Here is a 15,580-nt window from a genome sequence, read left to right as displayed (position 1 = left end):
TTGTTCTAAACCTTTCCTCAGCCACCAAATGGGATTCTAAATTTGCCATCACTGCAAACTTGTGATTCAAGTTTATTTTTGAATACCTTTTATACTTATTGAATTTTAAGTGGAGCCTGTAACTTCGTTTAGACAGTAAATTACACACAATTCCACCTTTGGACAAGTTAAACCTTATCAGTATTGGCCTTGTTGTTGTTCTCAGTAAGCCTCGTAACCAAGTGCGATTGCAGGGATGTGAAAACTGCGAAAGGCTGAAGGAGATGATTTATCCTCGCTCTCTCTCCTGATTCTATCGCTGCAGGCAGAGGTGTGAAACTTGAACAGGCAGGAAAATGGAAGGTGAGTACGGGCCATCATCACTTCTCCTTGGTGTGAAAAAGCAGAGTTTGCTGGCAGCCTAAGTTCTCTTGCCTTGCATGGATAAAGTTTGGCTGCACTGGCGTGCGGGTGAGCAAAGCCTGCGAGGTGGACGGGCTGGGGGGGCGGGGGGGGTGGAAGATAGGTCCATGGGAGTGCGTTTGCAAAAACAAAAAATCCTGCCATGCTGGCTTTTCCTTGTGGGGAGCCTGGCGATAATTGCACCAGAGCCCTGTTGGTATTACAGCCGGGCCACGCCTGCAGGGCCAGCTCTTGGAATGGAGTCGGAGTAGCGAGGGAAAGGTCGGTGCCAACCGAGCCACGCAGAGAACCGGCACCACCGGGCGATGCCACCGCGGTACCACGTGCCCGCCGGGTGGGGGGGCGGTGAGGGGTGAGTCACGTGGTGCGGGCGGGCGGTGCGTGTTTATTTAGAGGCCCTGGCAGCGGGCTCCAGCACCTCACCGCCAGCGAACGGACACCTGCGGCCGCCCCCGGGGGTGGGCAGGGACCGCCAGCGCGCCCCGCTAACGGCGCCGACTAGTCCGAGGTAATCAAGCGGCCGACGGCACTAGCGTGTGCGGCGGGTGAGGAGAAAGAAGGGGGTGGGTGGGGGCGCAGGAGTGACCACCCACCACCCCCCCCCCCTCCTCCGCGCCAGCACGGAGAACCAGGCGGGCAGGCTGCGCCGCCACTCGAGGCCGAGGCGCCTTTTGTTCGGTGGTGGAGGCGTGGGCCTCGGCTGCGCGCACCCCCTCCCACCTCCCGGGCTGCCCCCAAACCGCTGGAGTGAGAGGAACAGGCGAGGTGAGCCGGTGAGGAGGGCCCAGCCCCCCCGACAGCGGGGCTGCGCTTGGCCCGGCCCAGCCCCAGCCCCAGCCGCGGGCGGGCGGGGAGAGAAGGGCCCCGGCCCGACCGCCTCCCACAATGGAGAGCAATCACATGCTCGGCTGCGCCCAGCGGTTCGCTCCCATTGTCTGCGAGTTTCACAGATTTTTTATATATCCTTGAACGATCTGCCCTGGCGGCCGTTCCTAAACCAAACCCCCTCAACCCTCCTCTCTCTACCAGCCAAGCATCACGAACAAAATCCCGCTGCAGAGAATCGGTCCATGTGAAGTTGGCCGCCGTGAAACAGCGCGCTGATCTCCCCTATTTGTTCCTCCCCGGCCCCTCTGCCGCTTTATTGAATATAATGGGAGTTGTTGCTGCTTCCCTTCCAGGATGTCCTTGCCGAGCCGAGTGTGGAGAGGACGCCTGACCCTCGGCGATGGCTGACGGCGGCCAGGAGCTGCCGGGCTTCTCCCACCCCCCTTTCTGCTCCATGGCCGTGCACTGATTGAGGCGTTGCTGCGAACTGCAAGCTGCCAACGGATTGCAAGCGCATACCTCTGGTAGTATATCCACACATACACGCTTCGCCATGGACGGAACAGAAACTGATGCCATCGCCCCCAGCCGTCTTCGCCGGCTTGAAGACAATGACGTGATGAAGTCTCCTCCATCCTGCCTCAAGTCTGGGAACGTCAAGGTCTATCTGAAAAAGTGGAGCATCTGGGACAAATTTTACAACTTGGGCACCGAGATGAGAATGTCCAAAAGGGGAAGGTTTATGTTTCCATACTGTGAATATTCCGTCTCTGGGCTGGATCCCGAGAAAAACTACATCATGGCAATGGACATCTCTCCAGGGACCAACTATCGCTATAGGTACAATGGATGCAAATGCAGATAATGGAAAGCAAACCCCACATGTGATGGGGAGGCTTTATTTCCATCCAAATGGCAGTGTTTCTGGAAGAGAGTGGATGGTTAAGCCATTGTCTTTTGCCAAACTCAGATTAACCAATTGCCCTACTGCAGAAGAAGGCAATGCAATCCTTCATTCAATGCATCGATATATCCCCCAATTGCACATTATTGTGGCTGATGGAATCATTGAGAAGCTAAACCTGAATGATTCCCCGTGTCTACACATTTGTCTTTCAACAAACTGAGTTCTTTGCTGTGACAAAGTATGAAAATAAATTTATCAGGCAGCTAAACACTTCTATAATCCCTATGGCACTGCACTGCGTGACATAAAGACCTCCAAACAGGTAAATGATCGGCTATAGACTTTTGGTGGAGAATGTTTTTTTAAACTGTGTGACCAAGGGCCTTGCTAATGGAAGCCCAACAAACTTAGTCAAGCTTGTATTCATCAAAGGGCATTTAGCTTTCAGTAATTGGCCTTAATAATATTTAAAAGTCTCGGCACTTGCTCTCAATGATTTAAACCATCCTGATTCACAACTGCAAGGCAAATTCTTGGCAGGTGCCGGTGAAATTATACAAATTAAAGAATGCAGACGCCACAGAGTTTCTGCACGTTTCTGGCAGTGCTGTATATCAAAATGTTTATGATGCAGTGTATCTGATGTGATTAAAGGAATTGGCGCATAATAGTGTTATCTGCAATTGTCGGTGCATTCATTGGACCTACACTTTTGGTTACTAGAAAATAATACAGAAAATTTCTTGGTACCCAAAGTTTCATTTTTTTTAAACTAATCAAATTTTAAATTTGCATTAAGAACCATTTTACATTCATCGAAGGGCTAGACAAGACTTTTCCCACATCTAGCATATTTTTTCCAAGTTGCCATTCATTTGTCCAAGCCAGTTCAGCAACTAGTGCTCAGTGTAATCACAAAACTCCTCCTGCCCTGGTATGTTCTCCAGTTTTGCCAAATTAAGTGCGAGTTTAAAAGTATTTTTAGCCACTCATCGTCGGGTCAGGCTGGGCCTCTTGTCAAAGCAGCTCAGTATTTCAGGAACATGGCATATTTATTATCTCAGTTGCTAACCTCCTCCTGAAATGCTCCACATTTGCCCTTCCATCTGCTCTGCCCCAAAGCAAGGAGCTTGTGGAGTTGGTCATTAAGATTGTTTCATTGCTTTATGCCACATCTTTCCCTTCCATAAGAAGGTTTACCTCTGTCTTAACCCTTCAACTTACATTTTTTTTGTTTCTCTCCCATGGTGCTTGCCCATTATTTTGACCACATAGGACTAGTGAGAGTAGGACTAGGCAAATGGGAATTGCTGAATTTCTACAGCTATTTCACTTTCTTGCTGTCCCTGATATCCTCGTGAGTCCCTTCGTGACAGAACTCTTGATAACAGGCATGAATATAGTAAACAACTGAAGACCATGGCCAGAAATTTACAACCCTCTGAATGAAGACACTTCTCATCATCTCAGCTTAAATTGACCAACCTGTGATTCTGAGATATAATCACTGCTTCTAGACTTGCCTGCCTGGAGAAAGTAGGAATTTTATAGTTCAGTGAAATTGATTATTCTTCCAAATGTTGATGAATATGGACCATTGTTTCCTCACGAGCAACTCCTCACTCAGTCAACTTCGTTGTACACTCTTAAGGCAAGTACAGTAAAATCTGATAATCTGCTCTCCAGTCTTTCGGATATCATGATGGTTCACCATCTGGCTTGCCTGGTTCTGTTTTCCACACTCCTTTAAACCTACTGGGGCTGTTTCCTGTGCTCCCTTTAAATTCACCTGGTTCACTGGAAAGGTTATTTCTTTCCAGACTGTTATTTCTTTCCAAACTGTTTTTCTTTTTTAAAAAAAAATTAAAAGTGTATTAATAGAATTAATATCCATTAGTCCTGGTGCCAGATTATTAGAGTTTGACTGTATGCCTTCCTTGGGCAAAACACAACCGGACTCATTAAACCATCATATAAATTGCAGCATCTTTTCTACTCTTTACTCCAATCCCTTTCAGCAAAAGGTAGTGATTACATTGCTAGGCCAGCAGCCAGAATTCTGGGTCATTTATCTAGAGATGAGAATTGGAATCCACCATGGGCAACTGGAATGAAATTGAAGTAACTTTGTAATTTTTTTTAACAGTAAGTGGTGGTAATCGTATCTGTGGTACCACCAGATTTTCATAAAATCCCATCTGCCCCTTCAGGAAAAAAAATCTGACATGTTTGCTTGATTTGGGGTTTGAGACGCTAGATGCACAATGGGAGTGTCCCTTAACAGCCTCTTAACAGGTGCCATTAGGGAGGGCAATAAATGCCAAGTTGCCAGCACAACATTGTGAATCCTCTCAAAATGTTGTGTTTATGTTTTTTGCACCAAAATGGATAATTTCACACATGCCCTAATTAAACTCTGCTATCTTGCTCAATCAGTCTGTATCCCTTTGTTTCTTGTGCTTGACTGCCTTTGCAGTACACATGGATGCCTTGTCCTTGGGTTCCCTCATTGAAGTTATCCATACACATTCTATATAGCTGAACCCTTGGCACTGATCCTTGCTGCATTAGACTATTTAAAGCCCTGCTATCCTATTTATATTACTGTCTTGCAGCAAATAACAAGTCTTTAATCTATATACCAATATATTTAAAAAAAATCCTAAACTTGTTTAATAGTTTCATGTGGCATCTTATCAGATGCCTTTTGCAAATCCAGATATACTATATCCTTTGGTTTTCCCCCTTATTTTCCAGTTAAGTGCACCTCCAATAGACTGTTCCTGTTAAAACACTATTTTCTTTTAATAATACTGTGCCTATGCTTGCTGTTTCTTTCATATCTATTGGGGAATAAATCTACGAGGGATTTTTAAGAACTGATGTCAGTTGACTAGCATATTGTTCTGTTTACTCTCTCCCTGTCTTGAATTTTTACATTTACAAACAAATTCCCTTTCCCTGTGCCTGAGTTAGCTGAGATTGTAAAAGGTTTCCTTTCCCTTGCTAACTGCCTCTTAGTTTCAAATTTGCCTTCTTCAGCACATTCAAATCACCTATCCATCTACAGCTTGTTTTTTTTCTTAATTCATGAAAGTGGAGGTGCCCTCTCCCAAATCTGTTTCCCATCTTTCTTGCATTATTTGATTTGGGGTCACTTTGGATTCTGAGAGTCATGGATTACAGCAAAATGCCTATAATCTGGAACACTCAGGACTTTGGTGCTGACTGGCAGATTTTCCAGACTACTGGATGTAATTCCTATCAATAACAGAGTTTAAATTCATTTGTTTAAAGGATGATGTTACCAGTATTACAATAAACTTTCTATTGAGCCAGTGAGTTTTGAGGGTGTGTGGGGAACTGGGGCTCCAGTGAGTGCAGGCAACGTTGCCTATGAGCCAGATACTGAACCATTGGGATGTCTGAATAATCGGATAGGGATTACAGGAGTTTTATGGTACCTTGTATGTAACGACCAAGTTGCTAGGAAGGAATGGGCCATTTAATTCCTCAGCTTGATCAGCATTCGGGAAGATTATGGCTGCTCCTGTACCTCAGCCTGGCCACTTCCTGTATTCCTTGATTCCTTTCTGCCCAAAAATCTGTCATAGTTAATCTTGTCAAAGCTTGAATATTTAAGTGTCTGGGTAGACAGTTCCAAAGATTTTTAATCATCTCAGTAAAGGCCCTGTCTCCTCAGGATTTCTGAGCTGTTTCGACTGGGTTAACCACCCCATCTTCCACCAATACCACTTTTTTTTTCTGCTGAGTGGACTGTCTGTGTCTGATAAACATCTGCACTGGGTTACTGAGACACAAGAGATTGCAGATGCAGGAATCTGGAGCAGTCTCGTGTCATTATAAAGCCATCTCCCCTTTACACTCTTGTCCCTGGTGCAGGGTCTCGACCCAAAAATGTCGACCATCCCTTTGCCTCCACAGATGCTGCCTGACCTACTGAGTTCCTTCAGCAATATGTTTTTTGCACCTGCTTACCTCTGGACTCTTTTCTCCAGGGCCCAGGAAATCTCTGGAAGGTAGATGTGGGTGTTCTGATTTTTTTTCACTTCATTCAGTCCCTTGGCAAAGACATATGAAGGCAAAACATAATTTTCCATCCATTTGGTGAAAATGCCCTGTTCTAACCTCACCTTTGACCCCTTCACTGCCTATCAGACTGGGTAAGCTGGAAGTTCTTCCATTTCAACGTTTGGGGTAGATTAAACCTGTTATCCTTGGCCCTCACTGCAAGTTGTTCCCTAGTTACCAATTCCATTCCTCTTCTTGGTAACTGTCTTAAACTGAACTAAACTGTTGACAATTTGGGGCTCTTGTTTGGCAGTAAGAAGACTTTAGATTCTGTAACCTCTTTCTTAAAGACCATAAGCATGTCTGTTCCCCTGTTTTAGCCCATCTACTTTGCTATCTCCTTGCTTCATTGTTCCAGTGCTATCCTAACCTCCATCTTCTACAAACCTATCCAAAACTATATTCCTACTTGCATTGTCCCTATCATCTATCATTAGTGCTCACTAAACTACACTGTTTGCCAGTTTTGCAAGTCCTCCATTTTAACATTTTCATCCTTGTGTTTAAATTTCCCCACAACTTTGACTGATCCATCTCTGCAAACCACTCCAGCCAAACCTAAGAACACTGCTTCATTTTTTTTACTTTGGAGGAATGGCACAGAATGTTAGCCTTCATCTCAAGGGAGCTGGATTATGTGTATCCTATCCTCTATTTTTTGCCCCAGTCATTAGTGATCTATTCAGCCATATAGGCCTAGGGGCAGATTTGCCCCTCTAAACCCCTTAGCCTGTCATTTTCATAAGGCTTGTTAAAACATACCCCTGTCCAACCTATTGGTCACCTATAATAATATTATAGGTGATATCCCTCCTTTGAGGTGGGGGAGAAAGGTCACTGGTTTATTGCACTCCTGTGACCACTTTGGGACGAGGATTCTGTTAATGGCTGGCTTTAAGCATGGTGTGAAAAGCAAGTTCTTGGGGAAGCTCAAAGGACTTAGAAATGGAGTGTTGAACTAATCTGCTGTGTAGTTTTAATAAGTTGACTTTCATAGCTAACGAGTAGGTCATGCATCCCTTAAGGACTATTATGCCTTTCAGTTAGATCATTTGTGCATTCATTTACCTCAGTTCCATAACTTTAATACTCTTGCTGGTATTAATGTTCTGAAATCTTGGGATGACCCACAGGTTTCAGAGCGAGTGTCCTGGATTTCCACTATCCCTGTCTGAAATGGTTCCTTGTATCTCTAGACCTGCAGGCTTAATAAATGTTTGTTTTGAAGTTTTGTTACGTTATTCCAACTGTTGAGTAATTCGAGATGGGATGTGTTTCGGATGCAGACCGAGAGGCATAAAATATAATGTCTTTTTGTTTTTTATTTAAAAAAGTCCCTATGTGGTTTAATCCAGCCACCAAAAATTAATCATCTGACAAATTATGCCTGAAGTTGTCTATTCTTTTATCTCTACCCACTCACTGAACTGTCCAAAATGAGTAAATGTTTTGTCTGATTCTATGCTGGTATAAGAAAGCCATGTGAATGCTTAAAAGAGAAGTCTATTTATGACTCACTTTAATTATCACCCTTTCTAGTGAGGATTTATCTCATGAGGAACTGTTTACTTAAAGTTGGAACAGCTAAAATCTATAATTGAGTAATGGAAAAACCCTATGAATGGAATTTTGATGAGACCTTTTCTTGTTAGTGGAACTGCTGCCTTGCTGTGCCAGTGATCCGGGTTCAGTCATGACTTGTGCTATCTGTATGGAATTTGCACATTCTCCTTGTGAATCTGTGGGATTCCTCTGGGTCCTCCATTTTCCTCCCATAGTCCAATGACATGGGCTGGTAGGTAAATTAGTCACAGTAAATTGTCCCTAGTGTGTAGGTGAGTAGTACAATCTGGGGGGAGTTAATAGGAAGGTGGGGGGAATAAAATGGGATTAGTGTATATGGGTACTTGATGGTCATCATGGACTTGATGGGTCCAGTAGCCTGTTTCTGTGCCTATGACTCTTAGTAATTGAGGTTGTCCTCTGCTTCTCAATTTTCCCTGGGCTCTCTTCTGAAGATATTGATTATTTTGGTCCTATAGAACCACATACTCTAACAGTCTTGATGTGCATTTCTCAAATAGCTGCTGCTGTAATTCTTGATTATGAGACTGGATTAAGAATAAATTGGGGGTAGGTGGGGATGGCAGTAGGTATTTTCCCCAAACCTAGTCCTACCCTCTTGGACATCCGATGGAGTGTTTCCAGGAAGAGTTGCTGGTTATCAGTCATAAACCTTGTGTATTTCTCTACACAACGCCTCTCAAAGAAAAACTTCAGGCTATGAGCAGTATGATGTTTTTATCACACCAGCTGCAAACTATATAATGGTGTGCAGATTATTCCTTTCTAAGCAGGGTTAGGAGAGAAGTGGGTTTTAAGAAGTTATTAAAATTTTGGCATTCATTTGTGATCTGGGAAAAAAGCTGGTTTTTCTTTGCTCCATGTTTCTTGTTTTTGTTTTGAAATGGAAGGAAGAAACTAAGGAAGAAAGATTAATTTTAAGAACTGAATTCGTGGTCACTTACAAGTTACTCAACTGGAGAATAAAGAATAGTCAACTGGGGAAAAGCACTGACCTTAGAGATCTTCTTTGTCATTCTGGGGGGTTTTCTTGAGTTGTTCTTGGGTTTGTGAAAAATTCTTCCTATCTATCCTATAGGAAACTTTTGAGAATGGCCTCTCGTACAGGTTTTTCTTGTTTTATTTTAGAAACTACCTAATTATTGTTACTTTTCAAACCATGGCTGAAATCGGGGAATTCCTGTCTGGAAAGTTGACTGGTAACCAAGTGCATGGATGTTCCAGTACGGTACGTGATTGATTCCAGTTTCTCCCTATGAAGCACTGAACTTTTGTCCATTATATGTCCACAGGATGGTGCAAATAGCCGAAGGCCTCGGAAGCGATGTGAAAAGAAGCCCTTCTTCAATGTAGTAAAAATACACAGTACCACAAATGATCAAGAGTCTGAGCAGAAACTGAAGGCAATTATTCCCTTAAAGGATGGTGCAGGAAAAATCCAGGAATGTACAAATAATCAAGAACCTTTGAAACGAATGAGAAGAATTACACCTGTAGAAAATGTATTGCAAATAAAACAGTCATTCAGTTTTGAAGGTCAGTAATAGAAATTTGTTTTTATGTTCACAGAATACTCTTGCACGTCTGACTGTTGAGTTCCCTGAATGCATTTTTTAGATTCTCAAATCTGGGTATTGCAATTCATTTTTCATACTGTGCACTTTTCTCCACTCATTTAAGTTTCTTCCTCATTGGGGCAAGGTTTCACTAGTACCTGATACCATGCTGTACCTTGCTCAAGTGACTATTTTGCAGGTCTTTTCTAAATCGTTGCCACTGGGGTTAATTATACAGGCAGTGCCATTACAATTGATTGACCTTTTTTTCTTGCATTTTTGCTGTTTTTTCTGAATCCAATAGAACATTGGACATTGAGCCTAGAATTTAACTCATCACCCTTTATGTGGAAATATTTCTTTGAAAAATGTTCCAGGCTTAAGTTATCACCTGTAAGGTTAAAAGTAAATACTGCTTTTTGAAAATATTTTTTATTACATGTTACTTGGGTTTCATATAATTCACGTACAGTCAGTTTAAAATAATAAAACATCTTTTGTATTCAATTCGATACTGGAATTCAGTTTGTATAACCTAATTAGTGCCTCAATTATGGATTTTAAAAGGATGCTTCATCAAAGGGAATGACTTGGAAAAGGGATGTATCACTTCTGTCAGATGTGGCCTAGAGCAATTATAGCACCATGTTTTTATGAAAATGCATTGGTCAGCTAGAAATAAGAAGCTGTAGAATATCATTTCTTGTTGATAACAAAGTTGGCTGTTAACAAGCATCCCATGAAATTTAATCCCATTTCATTATTTCTTGTTACCACATTGAATCAGCTGACAGCAGTAGATTCACATACTAGAAGTTCTTTGAATCCCTTGGGTTGTAATGATTATGATTGTGAGTAAGAAACTTCTGTACTAATGCTGCTTTTAACTGATTTCTCCTTTTTAAGGGCTTTGCCTCATAGGACACTGTCAAATAGGGACAAGGTGGAAGTAAGTAGCATGAACTAATGGGGACACAAACTAGATGGGGTGAGTTGGGGAGTGGAGGTGGTCAGTAGGTACATCAACAGCAGAGAGGCATCTGGATGGGACTGTTGCAGGATCGTAAGATAACACTTGGGAGAAAAGTGATTGTCTAGCATACCGAAGTGCAAACTTGAAAAATAAAGTGAGGAATGTTTCCTTGAAATACCTGAGAAATTTGAAGGCCCACTTAGAAGCTTAATTCATGGATTGCTTTTAATACCTAACTTCAAAACTCTCCAACAGGTCCTCCGGACAGGATAGCAGAGATTGAAAAACTTGAACAGAAACTACGGGAAGAGCTGAGATGGAATGGATCGCATGAAATACTGCATCCAGTGCTACAGAAATGTTAGTACACTTTGTTTTGCTGTTTTACGTACACATGATCCTTTTGTTAAAAGTTCCCTTACCCTTTTGATCCTTTTAACTTCTGCGGGTGGGCAAAAAGGCACAGAGAGGGAGAGAAGTCTTAAACATTCCACTTAAGCATCACATTATCGGGTTTTTTTTGGCTGCTGAGTGCATTTTACATGTCTATGTGTGGTAAAGCCAATAATTGGCATTTAAAGCTGCAGGAAGATGTCATGCTGGTGGAATGAGGAGTGTTTTTCTGAACTGGAGCAGAGTAGAAGGCACTTTGTGTGACTGCACTATGGCTGATATGGTAATGCTTATTGCAGATATCAGATACTGAAACTGAAAATCAAAAAAAGACTGCAGTTGCTGGAAATCTGGAATAAAACCCGAGAAACTGCTGGAAGACACTCAGCAGGTCAGGCAGCATTTGTGGAAAGAGAAATGGTTAACGTTTCAGGTCTGGAATCATTTATCAAAAATATTAGGAATAACAATGGCCCTAGTATCATCCCCTGGGGTACTCTGTTGTTGACTTCTCTCCAGTCCAAAATAAAACATTTCACTCTTCCTGTTGCTACAGACCCTTCTAGACATAGACTTTTAATCAAGATTGAAGCCAATATGTGGCACCTAATCAAGTGCCTTTTGGAAATCCACATGTATCACATCAGCTGTGTTTTCCTCATTACTCCTCTGTTATTTCTGAAAATGAATTTCACACATGAAAATCTCAGCATAAACTTCAGAACCTAAAAGAATCAGGCTGTACACTTGTAATTGTGTCTGCATGGATTTTTGTAAGGCATTTGATGAGGTCCCTCATGGTTGGTTGATCCAAAAGTATTAGGGATTGCATGGGATCCACAGTGACTGGTTAGTTTGGATTCAGAACTGGCTTGCCCATAGAAGGGTAGGGTGGAAGGGTGTTCCTCTGGCTGGAGGTCTGTGACCGGGGATAGGTGCTAGGGCCTCTGTTGTTTGTGACTAAATGTAAATGACTTGGTATGAAATGTAGATGGGGTTGGTTAGTAAGTTTGCAGATGACACCAAGGTTGGTGGAGTTGTGGACAGCGCAGAGGGTTTCAAAGGATACAGCAGAATATAGATCAGTTATAGAAGAGGTTTACCAGGATGCTGCCTGGATTAGAGGTATGAGCTATAAGGAGAGTGTGGACAAACTTGGGTGTTGTCTCTGGAGTGCAGATGCCTGAGGGGAGATTTGGTGGAAATTTATAAAATTATGAGTAGGGTAGGACAGAATCTTTTCCAGGTAGAAATATCAAGTACCAGAGCACATGCATTTAAAGTGAGAGGGGGAAAGTTTAAGGAGATGTGCAGGCAAGTTTTTTTTTACATGGAGAGTGGTAGATGTGTCTGAAATGAGCTGCCAGGGGTGATAGCGGAAGCAGGTAAGATAGCACCATTTAAAAGGCTTTATGATAGACGCATGGAAATGGAGGGATATGGATCATATACAGGCAGAAAAGATTTAGTTTAATTCAGCATCATGTTTGGCACAGATGTTGTGGGCTGAAGGGCCTGTTGTGCTGTACTGTTCTATATCCACCTCTCTTACAGACCTTTTCCCACTCGCATGCCTATAGAATATTTCTTTGTTTATTTGCTGCCAGTATTCTCTCTCGTTGTTTCTGTAATCAGCTTGGTTCTCGGTTTTTGTTAATAATCTGACTTCTGCTCGTATGTTCTTCTGTTAGTGGTTAAGGAACAAAGTTTGTAACTGGGACAGAAGATGTTAGCTTTGGTCTTCTAATCTTTTAATTGGTTGAAATTGCTAACAATGATGCAATGAATGAAACTAGTCTTTAGGGACCTGAGTGCATCCAACCAATGACTTTTTAAGCCCTAGGGAATAAACACAGTATCAAGAAAGAGAATGAATTAGACAGGTGAACGAAAAATGAAATTTGCTACGGGTTTGAGGAAGTGAAAGAAAGGAACAGATACTGAAAATGAATTCCACAGTTGTAACGTTTCAGCATTAAGGAATTAGGCTCAACACTTGTAATTTTACTCATGGGTTGTGGTCAATATTTAATGCCTTCTCTATTTGCCCTTCAGAAGGTGGTTTTGGGCTGCCTCTCTGAACTGCTGCAGCCCTCATGACGAAGTTTCTCCCTCAGCACCATTAGATGAGTTGTTCCCAGGATTTTAAGTACAGCAACATCTATTTCCAAGAGTGTGATTTGATGCTCTTCAATGCCCCCCTCCCCTTTTACTCAGGAAGGTGAAGTTATAGGTTTGAAATATGCTGTTGAAAATGCCTTGGTGACTTGCTATTGAATCCTTTTACTCCAGAGACAGTATTTTCCAAAGATTAATGAGCAATCATTGACAATTACATGTCATTAAAAGGATACTATACATTTATAATTATCTTTGAGTTTAATGGCCAAATATAGTGAGTTAACAGAAAATATGAGACGTGGAGAATGATACTTTTCTTACAACAACAGCTCAGCACTTTTCTCCACACAGCCCAACTTCCATGTTTCCTTCAGCCACTTGTACTCTCTGGCAAAGTGTCCAGTGGTGAGCCCTCAAAAGTGAGCAAATGTAGCTAATGTTATTCCTTATATCCCTCCTGAGTGGCCTGACTGAAGTCAGGAAGTCAGCGTACATTGATTACCTGGTAATACTATGCTGTAGTACCTTACAGTAATGCACTGAATTACTAATCCATGGTCTTTTAAACTAAGTCAAATGATCCTCATAACTGAAGTAATCTCCCAAATTATTGTGCTTATGTTTGCTGTCATTTTTTTTCTAGCTGGCATAAAGTTAAGTGGCCTTCAGCCCACTGAGTGGCTAAACTTGAAATATTTAGGACAGGCTTTGTATCATGGGCACTCTGTTCCCGGTTCTGAGCAGAATGTTGAATTGAATTATTCCTCTTTTCTTGGAGCGGAGACGCATGGAATTCGAGGTAAGTAAAGTATTCAGCCTGAATAAGTGTGCTCTTGAATAATCCAGTTTGTGCAGCCAAGGTATTGGTGTTGTAAGAGGAAGGATTACTAAAAGGATAACAATTCTGTTCTTGCATTGCCCATCTGAATTGGGCAGATTAGTTGCATTAATAATACCTTTAGCAATGTTTAGAGAGTGAATAATCTGACAATGTAGGATTCTAGGCATAAGACACTAACCTCAGGCTATTTTGGTGCACCTTATGGAAACTTGGACTATTTTAAGTTAATATTCTTATGTATTTGCATTCAGCGCAATTGCTGGTAAAACCAGAGAGACAAAATCACCATACAGCCCTCTAGTGCGATATTAAATTCTTTACATTAAAGAAGTTAAAAAGCACATCTACGCAGTAAAACAATCAAAGAAAATCAATGCTACCTTAAATAAATGGAATCATAATTACTTCTGTAGAGAGCTGATGTCTCTCATTCAGTTGAATGGAGACTGCTGTGCATGTACCAGGTTTAATTTGCCACATGTTCAAGGACACATTTCCTAGCTGAGAGTTGAGACATCTGTGAAAAATTTGTTTTTTTTTCCCCCACAAGGAGTCCTTCAGAATTGCACATGGGCATGTGGCAGGATGGAAAATTCCATTGGCTGATTCAGACTCCCATCACTGCAAACCAGGACGTCTGCAGGGAGCCACTGGTACATCCTGGCACCAGTTGGAAAATAAAATAAAAATAAACAAAATGCTAGAAACACTCAGCAGGTCAGACAGCATCTGTACACAGAGAAACAGATAATATTTTAGGTCAAGGAATATCCCAATATAATAGAAATAAAGATAATGTCCATTCCACATCCACTACGATGATCTAAGCAGCATCCTGAAAATCATACAACATCAAACTCATGGCACAGAAAGAGACCATTTGGCCTCTCGAGTCCATGCTGACTCCTGATGGAGCGATCCAGTCAATCTTGTTCCCCTATTCATTCCCCACACCCCTGCAAATTATTTTTCTTCCAGTGCCTATCCAATTCCCCTTTAATTAATTAATTCACATTGTCCAACTTGTCCAATATTCTCTGGTCAGTTTAGCTGAATCCACATGCCATAGTTTGGATGCATCTGCAGCTGCTATTTTGAGGAAGGGAAGAAAAAGAGTAAAATCACACAAGTGGGCTTTGATGATAAAGGTTTTTATGCCATTTGTGACTAGCCCTCAATTTAAATCATGTTTCTATCAATTAAGGCTTAATTGAGAGTTTCTTCGTTGAGTGACCATTAATGATGTTATCTGCAAACAAATAACATGTCTTAATATATGAGAATCTTCTGCGTATTGGTCCTCAAAACCACAAACCTCCATCTAATTGAAACCTGTATTAATTTTTACATTAGCTCATGGTCGCAGTACTGCTTTGGTAAACCGATATTGGTACTGGGAGCTCTAAATGAAAAATCCATGTATAGGGAGATCAGAAAAGAGCACGTATGCTAAACTTGTGAATTTCCCTTATGTTTACATGTCTTGTGGATGTATTACTTCCAGAAACTGGGATTCCATTTATTTCCCGGACAGGAAAAACAAATGATCTCACCAAGATTAAAGGTTGGAAGAATAAGTTTAATCTGCAGCCTGGGTCACCTGATGACAAACCAAATCCATTACCTACAAGTGAGCAAGAATTTTTTTGTTGTTTTTTGTAATTCTTTGTATTGCATGTATTTTGAGAAGTTCAGAGATCAACACACTACTGATATTTGTGTAGTATCATTACAAAGGATTAAAATCCTACCCAATTTCTGGAGAATCATGAAGATTAATGCTGATGAAAATGTGTAGCAAAAATGTACATATTGAAAGCAAAATATAATGTATTTCATACTGTATACTGTAGTTTCTCAAATCACGTGTCTTTTTTTTACCC

At 41.7% G+C, this 15,580-nt stretch overlaps 1 protein-coding gene across 4 annotated transcripts in view; it reads left to right on the top strand.

Annotated features, from left to right (window-relative positions):
• The first annotated feature begins 2,110 nt into the window (after positions 1 to 2,110).
• Positions 2,111 to 15,580, top strand: part of LOC127586408 (uncharacterized) — a 58,752-nt gene continuing 45,282 nt past the window's right edge. For 3 of the 4 annotated variants that reach the window (XM_052044346.1, XM_052044344.1, XM_052044343.1), the window contains exons 1-5: positions 2,111 to 2,459; positions 9,106 to 9,349; positions 10,598 to 10,702; positions 13,500 to 13,655; positions 15,202 to 15,327. In XM_052044346.1, coding sequence (XP_051900306.1) covers positions 9,289 to 9,349; positions 10,598 to 10,702; positions 13,500 to 13,655; positions 15,202 to 15,327 — 448 coding nt within the window. In that variant the 5' untranslated portion in view covers positions 2,111 to 2,459; positions 9,106 to 9,288. The remainder of the gene's footprint in view (positions 2,460 to 9,105; positions 9,350 to 10,597; positions 10,703 to 13,499; positions 13,656 to 15,201; positions 15,328 to 15,580) is intronic. The other variant, XM_052044345.1, reaches the window with a different exon arrangement.

This window comes from Pristis pectinata, chromosome 35, assembly GCF_009764475.1.
Source record: "Pristis pectinata isolate sPriPec2 chromosome 35, sPriPec2.1.pri, whole genome shotgun sequence".
NCBI lineage: Eukaryota > Metazoa > Chordata > Chondrichthyes > Rhinopristiformes > Pristidae > Pristis > Pristis pectinata.
This window is presented reverse-complemented; position numbering and strand designations above follow the sequence as displayed.